Source organism: Nicotiana tabacum, chromosome 12, assembly GCF_000715075.1.
Source record: "Nicotiana tabacum cultivar K326 chromosome 12, ASM71507v2, whole genome shotgun sequence".
NCBI lineage: Eukaryota > Viridiplantae > Streptophyta > Magnoliopsida > Solanales > Solanaceae > Nicotiana > Nicotiana tabacum.
The window spans coordinates 109,373,257-109,385,615 of record NC_134091.1 but is presented as its reverse complement, the minus strand read 5'-3'; the positions used below and the strand labels follow the sequence as shown (position 1 = coordinate 109,385,615).

Below are 12,359 nucleotides of genomic sequence, written 5' to 3'. Positions count from 1 at the left end.
TATTGTGAACCGCATCACGAGAACCGTACCCATGATCTATAACATATTTATTTTTATTATTGTTTGAAGTTGTGGTCGTGTCGCATGAAATACACACCCGAACTGAAATTTATATATCGTGACCATGTCACGGGAACCGTACTCATAGCCACGATATTTTATTATTAATCACTCCTAACGCAAAATTATGATATTTATAAGATGTTTATTTCCTAAAATTTGAGATGAGCGTGAGGCCATGGATTATGGACAAGATATTATTGTGGAAACCGTCTTCAATAACAAGAACTAATTTTTGGAGTACCCAACCCGATAAAGTTAGTCACTTTTGAGTGAATACCCCAAAATAACAATATTACTTTAGCCAATAAGAAATGCTTCTTAATGTCCCCAACTCATCAGGAGAAAACATATGATAATTAGTTATTATAATATTAAAAGCAATAAAGCCCAAAAGTGTTAGTATTGATCTCAAGAATCGAGAGGGTGCACAAAGTCTTAGTTCTTTATCAAAATATGAGCTCCACTAATTTATGTCATCAAACCAAAACGAAAATGGAAAGAAAACAAACACAATCATCACATTACAAAGGCATGCTCACAGTAGTTAACAAAAAAAAACAAAGGACAAAGCATTAAGCTCATCGAAATGAGCAGTGAGGCCAACCTTCATTTTCTCAGTGTTAAGGACACCAATAACAGTTAAACTTAATGATATTTTCACTCTTAACGTACTTAAACAGAGATATGATGTATACATACGAAGCATATGGGACAAAATGATTAAATCTTATTAAATTCAAAACAGAGTGTAATACAAATCACATTTCAGCCACATATATTCAACAGTCTTTGATTCAAGTTCACAACATGACATTCTTATAGCTTTATGACATCAAAATGGACTAGAAACATAACGTCGGGGGGAAATTACCTCGACAGCAGCGAAACCAACAAAATTCGCCCAAAATGGAGCTTACAAAACTTGAAAATGGAGCCCAGCAATCTCTACTATATGTTACCGTGTGTGTGTTGGTGTCGATGGGTGAGAGGCGAGTGTGAGGGGAGATATGGGTCAGACCCTTTTGTGAGAATCAACGAGAGGTGGAGGCGATGGTCGGATGTTTTCTCTGTTGGAAAAGAGAGAATCAGTCCGAAGTTGTCCAACCAGGTTTTGGGGTATAAGGGTTTTTATTTTTGGAGAGAAGCGGAATTCAGGGAAGGCCGTTAGGTTTTTCTCCTTCTCCTGTTTTTTTTTCTTTTTCCTTCTTTGCAGATGTCTCTCTTGCTGGAATTAATAGAGGGAAGAAGATGGTATATCTTGTCATCTTTTTCCCCCTTCACGTGAAGAAAGAAAATGGAGATATGTGGGGGGTTGTGTGTGGGGGACAAGCATGGGGGACAAAGCATGTGGGACAATGGAGAGTAGAGTAGGGAGCAAAGTGTGAGTGGGACAAGCATGGGGGACAAATGATAGTGGAGTGGGGACACGCCTCGAAAGATGGGAGCGGGAAATATTCAAGCACGGTAAAAAATTAGGTGCTCACAAGGCGGCCTAGGAAAAAGTTAGGACATAAAAATTTTTTTAAAAATCCGCTAGGTTGAAAATCTCAAAAGAGGCGGCATCGAAAAATTTAGGACATAAAAAAATAAAAAAATCACCCATTCTGAACTACGGTATGACTTGATCCTCTTCACTGAGATACGTAGGCAGCTTAGAGTTTCATTCTAAGTTCAGTCGCATAAGTTCAAAAGATACATAATCCCCCAATCGTTGTCCGAATGAAGTACGATGGAAGTAATCCACTCAATCAACACTTGAAAATCGAGCTGAGATACCATTCTTCTGTTAAACTTTGGATCCCATTTGATTTAAATCTGGCAAGACACTATGGTAAATTGGTGTCTTCAATAAAATTATTATAGTCTTTTTAGAAGGCTACAAAGTATGTGCATTGAAGTCTGGGGATTCGCTACGTTTTCATGTTCACATAACTTTCAAGTTTGTTGGTCTTCATATCCGCTCACTGCCCTAAAAAGGAAAACAAAAGGGGGGAAGAGAAGAGAGGCGTCAGAAGAGAATACAAGTATAAGAAAGAAGATTACCTGGCACGACGTTTCAAATTCAGTGAGACTTGAACCCAAGATATTTGGTGAGAATGAAGCTCGTGAATTTCTATTTCTGACAATTAAAAAAGTCTTGCGATCTCAAGGTTTCCACACCAAGATACAAAAATTTTGGTGAAGCCGCACTAATTTGGAACCGTCGGTATATCAGAAACCAAATTCGGCCTCGAACTATCATCCGAAACTATCCTTAAGGCATTAAATTTTATATTTTGGATAAGTTTTATATTTTGAAGTTTAGTTTCCAAGAAATCAAAGGGTTCGTGATTTCGACGTTCCTACATCAAGATACAAAAGTTTTGGTGAAGTCGCGCAAATCTGAAATCGTCGTCATGTCAGCATTTAATCTTGATTTCGAACTATTATCTCAAACTATCCTTAACGAATTAAATTTTACATTTTGGATATGTTATAGATTTGTAAGTTAAGTTTTCAAAAAATCAAACGGTTCGTGAGCCCACTTCATTAAGCCCAAGTTGTCATCTTCCTAGATTAATTATTTTGTTCATTAAGCCCTAGGTTTCTGGATCTCAATTAAATATATTTTGTTCTAAATAAATATTATGGGCTAATATAACTAAAATAATTATATAAGTCCAATATATATAGAGTAAATAAATAAGTCTTAATCCATTGGGCTAGCCTATTTAATTGGGCTAAAGTGATGAGCCCACTTCATTAAGCCCACGTTGTCATCTTCCTAGAGGCCAAGTTTGACACCACGCGTCAAATGACGTGGCGCGCCAAGTCAAACAAAAGACCCAATAGGATCGTTCCACGTGTCAGAATGACAAGGCATGCCAAGTCAAATTAAATAGCCAATGAAACTGCGCCACATGTGCAAGTGACATGTTCTGGTCAATCAAATGCGGCATTGTCACACTTCAATTTGATTGGTCGGAAAGAGTTTGTTCTTATCATAACTCTTCCCTCCCACAACTATAAATAGGGGTAGTCATAACTCAGAAAAGAGACAAAAAGTTATAACAAGAAGCAAGAGAGAGCTCGTGGATCAAACACCGCAAATTTCTCTACAAGTTTCAAGTTTCAAGCAATCAAGTTCAAGTTCAAGAAATCAAGTTCAAGCTCAAGAACGAAGAACAAATCAAGATTCAAGGAGTACGAATTCAAATCAAAGTTCGAGCTAGTTGAATTCAAGATCATCGTTCGTGGCAACAACTACATATTCAAGATCAAGCTCAAAGGCCCTTGAATTTATTTACTATTGGAAAGAAGAATCAGAGGATTCATAGAGATTGAACACTCATATTATTTAAAATCAAATACTACGATTGTTGCAATATTTTCGATCTTGATTTTATTTTCTTGACGCAAATTTATTGTCTACCGGTACAAATCATAAAAACTAATGTAATAGAATAAGGTGTAAATCATCAAAGAATGCATATATGTTAGGGGGTGCAAATTACAACTTACTCATCTCAGTTTAAAGTCATGCTAAATAGTGGAATTTGAGTTGTTATTATGCAAACTACAATTGAAAGATTATGATCAATATAAATTTTACCAATTAGAGATTTGACATAATATTGCTTGAAGTTGTATAGGACCTAACTATTGTTTGCCACTTTAAAATAACAAACGCAATTTGAAAAAGTCGTATAAGTGTTCCGCGTTTGTTTTGATTTTACTTAATATTTGTGTGAAACGATACCAACATTTACGTTATCATATGTTACTTGCTTTGCATACTAAAGTTAGTAACTTTGGATTTCCCAAATCTTACACAGGATTCTCCAAATCTTATACTAAGATATGTTTTGTCGGAATCATGATAAATATACGTTCATAGTAAATTAAAATCTAGAAGATATGGTTTGCAACCAATCACTTGTTTGTAATTAGGGGCTAAAATACAACAAAAAAATGTCACAGTCTAATAGCTTAACCTTTCTTACATATAAGAAATATTATTTCAACTTGGTCTGATGAATATTCTAAAAATTAATACAACTTAAACAAATAATATATTTCTTCTTCAAATAACTTAGATTGTCAATCTTACCTTACTCCCGTTATATAATGTACTCTTGCTGATCACATCGTGTAACATGCCAATAATATGTAACATAAGTAGCATGAAAGAAGAAACAATATGTACAAGTCAATTAGTTATCAAGTCTTTCAAGTCTAGTAAAACATCTGCGACCAAAAATAGAGAAAATGGAGGTTAACAATATTGTTCATAAACCAACTCGTCGGTCTGTAGATTACCATCCAAGTGTTTGGGGTGACTATTTCCTTGCATATGATTCTTCCCTTACGGTAAGAGTTCTGTTTCCGTGAACCTATATGTGTAGGTTCTACGTGTAAGAAAATTTTTACGCTATCATGTCACTCAAAAGAATATTCATAAACTATGAGATTTATAATTTTAAAAATAGAATAATTCTTGCTACACTTAGACTCTTGTTTAATTAATCAATTACTACTTATGAAGGAAATTTATCCTGATGAGGAGCAAGAAGTTGAAGTGCTTAAAGAAGAGGTGAGGAAGATGCTAGTATCAGATCATGCTGTATCCACACAAAAATTAGAGTTAATTGACATGATCCAACGACTGGGAGTATCGTATCATTTTGAAAACGAAATTGAGGAATCACTTAAACACATCTACAACAGCTGCAGTGAATTTGATGATAATGATGAGGACCATAATATGCTTGAGACACTTGCTCTTCGATTTCGATTGCTAAGACAAGCCGGATATAACGTCCCATGCGGTTAGTGACTTCTTGCTCTAAACTAGGGTCGCAAAATGGAGCTTTTAACACATTTGGATGGTCTGTCAAAAATAATTACACATTCTTAGAATATATTTATTATACATTACTAACAAAAAATACATATTCGCCAACTATTACTTTGAGGGGCGACTGCACTTTGGATTTTCTGGCAAAAATTAGCCCATAAAAACATTATCCGTTTCAAGTTTGGATCATTTATTAAATCAACTCATTTTAACTCGTCCAATTCAACCTATTTTGGCTCGCCCAATTCACCCCATGTAAAAGTTGGGTTGATTTGTAATCCAAATTGACCCGGGAGAAACTTGTTAGAATATTTAAGAAAATACTTTTTTTATTTGATATGTTATATATAGCCATAATAAAGACAAAAAGTCTTATTTAATAATTAAACAAAGGAAAAAAAAATTAGTAAGAATTGAACGGGTTGGGATATAACACGTTGTTAAGCCCATTTTGATCAAGTTCATCAACTCAAGTAACTTTTGTGCAAGTCAATATTAACTTAGCTCATTTTGAGTCGCTCATTTGACACTCCTACTCTAAAGCAAGAAGGCGGAATATGTAAATGACTTTAAGTATTTGCTAAATTATTGTTTCTTCTATGGTGAATTAGATGTCTTGGAAGAATTTATGGACGACGAAGGAAAATTCAAGGAAGTATTGGTAAGTGATGTGAAGGGAATTTTGAGCTTGTATGAAGCAGCACATGTTGGGGTTAAAGGAGAGAATATTTTAGAAGAAGCATTAGCTTTCACTACAACTCGACTTAAATCTGTGGTACCTAACTTGAGTGGTCTCCTTTTAGCACAAGTAGCTCATGCCTTAAAGATGCCAATTCAAAGAACATTAGAAAGAGTAGCAGCAAGGCAATACATAAATATCTATAAAGACAGTCCTAAGCATAATGAATTGCTACTACGATTCGCACGACTTGATTTCAACATGTTGCAAAAGGTACATCAGAAAGAGCTATGTGGTATTACAAGGTACGTCTTCGATCGTTACAAAAAAAATGCGATGGACAAATACTGCTGCTAAACAATAAAAATCTATTGCTAATCCTATTTAGCAACGACCGATTATAAGAAAATTCTATTAGCAAAAGATTATAACAAAAAAATCCTACTAGCTACAGGCTATTTAGCAATAGATTAGCATGAAATTCATAGCTAATTTATGTTTTTTTTGTTTGAAATTCTTTGAGAGTGGGCTGACACACTTTCATGTATGTGATTCTTACTAGTAGTATTTATTATTTACTCTTTAAATTTCATTTCACTTCAGGTGGTGGAAAGATTTGGATGTCGAAAGAAAATTTTCATTTGCTCGAAATCGTGTGGTAGAAGCCTATTTTTGGATATTAGGAGTATATTTTGAGCCTCAATATTATCGTGCTCGAATATTTACAACCAAAGTAATCTCCCTTGCCTCCATATTGGACGACTTATATGATGTTTATGGAACCCTCGATGAACTTAAAATGTTCACCGATGCCATTGAGAGGTGAAGTTTTACCTATGTATTTAGTACGTATACACGTTTATTATTCACTTTATTTTTTTTCTTCTGAAATCTTGATCTTCTATAGAAATGACTCAGTGTGACCAATTTCTTGAACAAGGGATCCCTATCTATCAAAATTTTATCTTCTAATTACTTTGCCCAATCCAACAAAATTAAACTACATATTCAATGAATGTCTTAACGTCGATTTGGTTGGAATTTCTTAATGAACAGATGGGACATAAATGCATCAAAGCAGCTACCTCCATATTTGAAGCTCCTATACCATTATATTCTTGATGCTTTTGCTGAAATGGAAGAGTTGTTGGCAAATGAAAACAAATCCTACCGAATTCACTATGCAAAAGTAGAGGTACATAAGGCCCAAATAGAAAGTTATTAATTATTTGGAAACTACTTTTTCGTTTTGCAATTTATGTATTATATTATACAAAGGGAAAAATAAAGAAACTCTTTAAATTGTATATGCATATGTTGTGTGTATACCTCTTCATATAAAGTGAAAATGCGATTATTTTTAGTCAGCTAAATGTTTTAAGGGATCTTTGTATCCTAGCTAACACAGAAATTAGACAATCTCACATTTTTTTCTTAATAATATATTAACATTTACAAGAAAAAATAGAATACTATTAGCCCCTCAACGTCAATATAAGTACATATAACAAATAGTTTTATTTTTAGCCTGCCCAGAACAGAATGACACATTTCTAGCTATATGTAGAAATAAATTAACTATCCCTTTTTATTATTGAGAGTGTGTGAACAAAGTCCCACATGGAAAGTAGAAAAGAAAAATAAACTACTTCTGCCTTTCGAGAAAAACCGTGCAGATTTGACCCAAAACGGACAGTATCACACCATATTAAGAATATTTTTGGGTCGTTTTAGCCCAACATTTATAAAGGATGATTTTTAGCTAAACAAATATTTATGACTTATCTAGACCATAAGTTTTTTTAAAAAAGATCTTTTTTTAACTCCGTCTAGTCAAATGTCTTCCCATAAAATAGAAAGAAGGAGTAATTTACAATGCACATTTCAAGTTCTTCTCTTGAGAGGGACATGGCAGTTTCATTTTGCAGAGTAAAAGAACATAATTTGTGGAACTTTTAGATTAATGAAAAGTTCTTTCTGTTTATGAATTTAGCTGAAGAAAGTGTGTAAAGCATATTATCAAGAGTTCAAGTGGTATGATGCTGGATATATACCAACATTTGAGGAGTATTTGAAAGTGGCACTGGTAACTGCATGCCATATGTTGCTCTCCACAATTTCTTTGGTTGGTATGGGAGAAATTGTCACTAAGGAGAACTTTGATTGGATTACAAGTGAACCTCTAATGGTAAAAGCTTCATCTATAGTATGTCGATTGATGGATGACAGAGTTGGACATCAGGTAAATATTTAAATGATCATTTTGTGTTCTTTATCTCTTCCAATTTATGTGACAACATTACTATATGGAAAGTCAAATAGTTCTTTTATAAGTGGCTTTTCTTAAATATTTTAACTTAGTACGTAGGAGTAACTATTATCATCTATAGTGATTTTTATGTTGAGTCTGAATATGTAAGTTTTATTAACTTAAGCTTGACCAGTCTATGCCGAATTCATATATACAAAAAGCTAATAGAAACAAAATTAAATTGACATTTCATCCTGTTGCTACTTTCTTGTTCGATAGAAGCAATTAATTCGAGAGGTTGGAAGATTAAGTGATTACCTTTTCTTGTTCTTAATTTTATATAGATTAATTTTGAAAAATACATTGAAGATATATCAAGAGTTAATTATACCTAGCAGTCTAGCACCCTCTGTAAATATTATACTAGAATACTTTTTTGCTACTTTACATATATATAAGTTATTAGATAACCCCAACTTATTTGGATGGAGGCCTAGTTGTTGTTGAACATATATATAAGTTATTGCCTTAAGTAGAGGTGGACCTACATTGATGGTAGAGGGGTCACCGAACTTGTTAGCCTCTGCAAAAATTGTATGTATGCATTAAGGCTGGCAAGTGGGCCGGTCCAGGCCCGGGATCGGCCCGGGACCGCGGGGCCGAACGGGCTAAACGGGCCGGGACCGTTAGGCCTGGTTTTAGTGGGCCTGGGCAAGTCTTATTCTTTGGGCCCATCAAGCCCGGAACCATTTGGCCCGCCAGGGACCGGGATCGGTCCCTTAGCGGGCCAAACGGTCCCAACGGCTATATTTTTTTAAAAAAAAAAATAATATAGTCGTTGGCCTGTCAAAAATAGTCGTTGGCTATTTATAAAATAGCCATTTAACCCCCCAACTTTGTTTTAACCCCAAACTTTTTACAATTATATTTTTTCCTATTTTCAACTATAAATACCCCCTCATTCTTATATAGCTTATCGAATATAGCTTTATATATATATATATATATATATATATATATATATATATATATATATATATATGTACATCTTATATAGCTTATATATTATACACTTAGTATATATATACTTTTTAGTAGTAACATGAAAGGACCAAAGTATGGTACTTTTTAGCTGGTATAAATATGGAATGATAGAAGATCAAGTTTTAGCTCAACTCAGATTACAGTTTCAACTCATTTCCCACTCTTAGATATATTATCCTCTTTATCGGCTAGCTACATTAGTAGCATAGCTAAATATAATGTCTCTTAAAATCACAGCAGAAAATTTGGCAGTTGGTGACCCCATTAGCCGAATAAAAGATGTACAATCTTATATCGTATTATACTATATATAATTGTACATGCATTTGTTATGTTTCATTTGGTTGATTTTGATATAGTGAATCTCTTGCATAATTAAACAAATGTTTTAACACTTTAAATTTTGAAAAGGTAGACAAACAATCATAATCAAAACCTTCTCTTAAATTAAGAGTTTTACTTCCTCATATTGTTTAATTTCTATCTTAACCTTAGTGGAAATTGAATTGTTTATTTAGTTTGAACAAGAAAGAGGGCACGTAGCTTCAGCAGTTGAAAGTTACATGAAAGAGTTTGGTGGTTCAAAGCAGGAAGCTTATGCCAAGTTTGAAAAACTTGTAGCAAATGGATGGGAAGACGTAAATAAAGAATGCCTTTATTCTGTGCCTGCACCCCGGCCTATCCTCTTGCGAGTACTCAATTTAACCCGTGTGATCAATCTCTTGTACAAGGATGAAGATTTATATACAAACTCCAAAACCAAGCTAAAGGATATCATTACCAAAGTATTAGTCGAACCATTTAAAACATAGTTTTTCAATTATGCAATGTATTTTCATCGTGTATTATTTAAAGTATAATAATGTTTTGATTAATGTACTGGTATTCGACTTAAATATGAATAAATTTTCTTACCGTATAACTTGTCTATTTGGGATGAATATTTTGATTTAAGTTACATACATTGATAGTGTAGACATCTTATACGTGATTATTATAGCTTGACATGTTATAATAGGTTAGCTACGTACCATTTTTATCAAGTTAGTAATTAGTGCTTATCCTAGAGATATATCTGTAATTACTTTATAAGTATTTTAATTATGTCAATACTTTTTGGCACCATTTATAAAGGGATTGTTACACAATAGTCAGCCAGATTTAATGTTTCCTTTTTCTAGTAGGTATATATTGATTATACATTGACTATACATAGTTACACATATATTATACATATATTATATAAGCTACGGCTATTTTAAGCTTAAAAAATTAGGTAGACAGCTATTTGGGTTAAATCTTCATTTATAAATCATTTTTAGCGTTTAAGAACTCTTTTTTATTCTTAAATTCTTACCTTGCTTTGACACAGGCCCGGTCTGGCTTAGCCCATTTCCATCAAGCTCGCGGCCCAGCTGGCCTGAGTTCTTTTCAATAATAATAATGATGAATTAACCCAAATAATCAGGTACATTAACCAGATTTCTGGTTTTTTTTAGGAAAACTTTAAATAGGGTATGTGCCTTTTTTCCTGTTTTGATGACAACAATTGGAAAAAATAATTCAAAGAGAGATTGAGATTGATTATATATTGCATATTTATTTACTTTCTGGTCACGACAAAATTTAATAGATGAGTGATCAAGAGTGTGAATTGACCCCATCTATGAATTGATTTTCTTGATATTTCATTGAAATGTTGTGAAGACTAAGCTCCCGTTTGGCCATAGATTTTACTTTATTTTTTGAAAAAAAAAATTAAAAATATTGTTTGTTTATGAAATATGATCATATTTTTGGGAAAAAAATTGAAAACTTTTTAAGTTCCCAAAAACTGGTTTAGGGCAGTTTTTGGGTGAAATTTTTTCTTCTACTCATAAAACTCCAACTTTTTATCAAATAAAATGCATGTCTAAACACAACTTCAACTTTTAAAAATTATTTTTCAACATAACTTCAATTTTTCTTTTCAAGTTTCAATTAAATTTATGTCCTAACCCTAGCTAAATTTATGTGTAACTCTATTGCTGTTCGGGACCATCTTAGGAACTTCTTATCCTAAAGAAGATAGGTGTCTGCTCAAATTGAGAACACTTTAAGACATATTGCCTTTCACTCGAGACACACATATGAAAAAGAGAGAATTATTATTTGAATATTATAGCTATACTAAGTCCGAACCCATTGTCACATATATAAGCTTATTCTAAACATTATGTACATACCTAAACTTTGCGAGCAAACCCTTATTTCCCTATTCTTACATACAAACCAGGTAAATAGTGTGCAATATAAGACGTACGTGCTCCAAGTGATTTCAAAAGAGGAATTAGGGACCAATATTTAAGAAGTGTTTTACATATTTTCCTACTCTCCTGAAACAACTATATTACGAAGAAGAAAGATATAATTCAAGAGCTATAATAGACAAGGTTTTTATTTTTTATTTTTCAGAACACATGTATCAGGGTATTGTCAGTGTAGAAGGTAACAAAAAGTTCAATAATCCAAATCTGCCTTCTTGCAGTGATACTGGTACTAATGTCTTTTACTTTATTTTATCTTATTGTACTAATGTCTTTTACATGTCATTTTACACTTTTGATAAGGCTTTTGGCCGGTGAAGCGATAGACCCTTTTGGTAGGGAGTAGGGACATTCCATTGATTTTTTTTCATAGCTAGTCAAGAATAAGTACCAATTATTCTTCTTACTAATCTTTGACATCCTCTTAATGAAACTTACCACAGATATACATAATTTAACATTCTTATCCCAAGTCTGACTTTTGCTTAATTTCTCGGTCTTAGGTTTGAAACATTTTTAAAAAATACTTGAAAACTCCGGAAAGAAGAGACGGTATAGATCATTATTACCTGCATGAAGATAGTTGTATACGGTTAGAACCGAACTCACTCGATGTTACTGTTTGATCGAGACCGGGAGTTTGCATCGAAGGACGACTCCGAAATAGATCGGATCGAGGCACGAAGACAAGGTACCAAGATCGGGATTCGAGGCACCTACCAAGATCGAGGCCGACAGCAATCGATACCGAACGAGACAGGCGTCGAGCAATACTGAAGATTGCGTAATAACGGAAAAGCGAGATATCCGCGACCGGTCGAAGATCATGACGGAAATCTCGGAACGGATCGAATCAAGAACGGTTGTTTAGTTAATCATGGGATTTCCTTTTGTAACTAGAATTGTACTATATATAGAATTTCTCTACTATATAAAGGGAGTTCTAGCCATTTGTAGGGACGACCGATAAAAAAACAATATAATTTTCTTCCTCGCTCACACTCTTGTTCTTCAACTTATTGCGTTTTTATTATCCGTGCATCAATCAATTCGGGGATACTCTAACTCAAGGGTTGAGTTCTACTCAAATACTGGTTTGATTTACTTTATTATATAATTCTATCTTTAATCTTCATATTTATCAATCGGTATTAAGTGAAATCACGTGTCCTTAAATCC

At 33.6% G+C, this 12,359-nt stretch overlaps 1 protein-coding gene across 2 annotated transcripts; it reads left to right on the top strand.

Moving 5' to 3' along the window:
* Positions 1-4,216: 4,216 nt before the first annotated feature.
* LOC107812685 ((-)-germacrene D synthase-like) lies at positions 4,217-9,786 on the top strand. 2 transcript variants are annotated; one of them, XM_016637837.2, is made up of 7 exons: positions 4,217-4,413; positions 4,589-4,871; positions 5,512-5,884; positions 6,183-6,401; positions 6,636-6,774; positions 7,573-7,821; positions 9,393-9,786. In XM_016637837.2, exons 1-7 carry the CDS (start codon positions 4,312-4,314, stop codon positions 9,684-9,686), a joined length of 1,659 nt encoding a protein of 552 aa, XP_016493323.1. In that variant the 5' UTR covers positions 4,217-4,311; the 3' UTR covers positions 9,687-9,786. The 2 variants fall into 2 exon arrangements, with proteins under 2 accessions (XP_016493323.1, XP_016493324.1); XM_016637838.2 differs by lacking the exon at positions 6,183-6,401.
* The last annotated feature ends 2,573 nt before the right edge of the window (positions 9,787-12,359 follow it).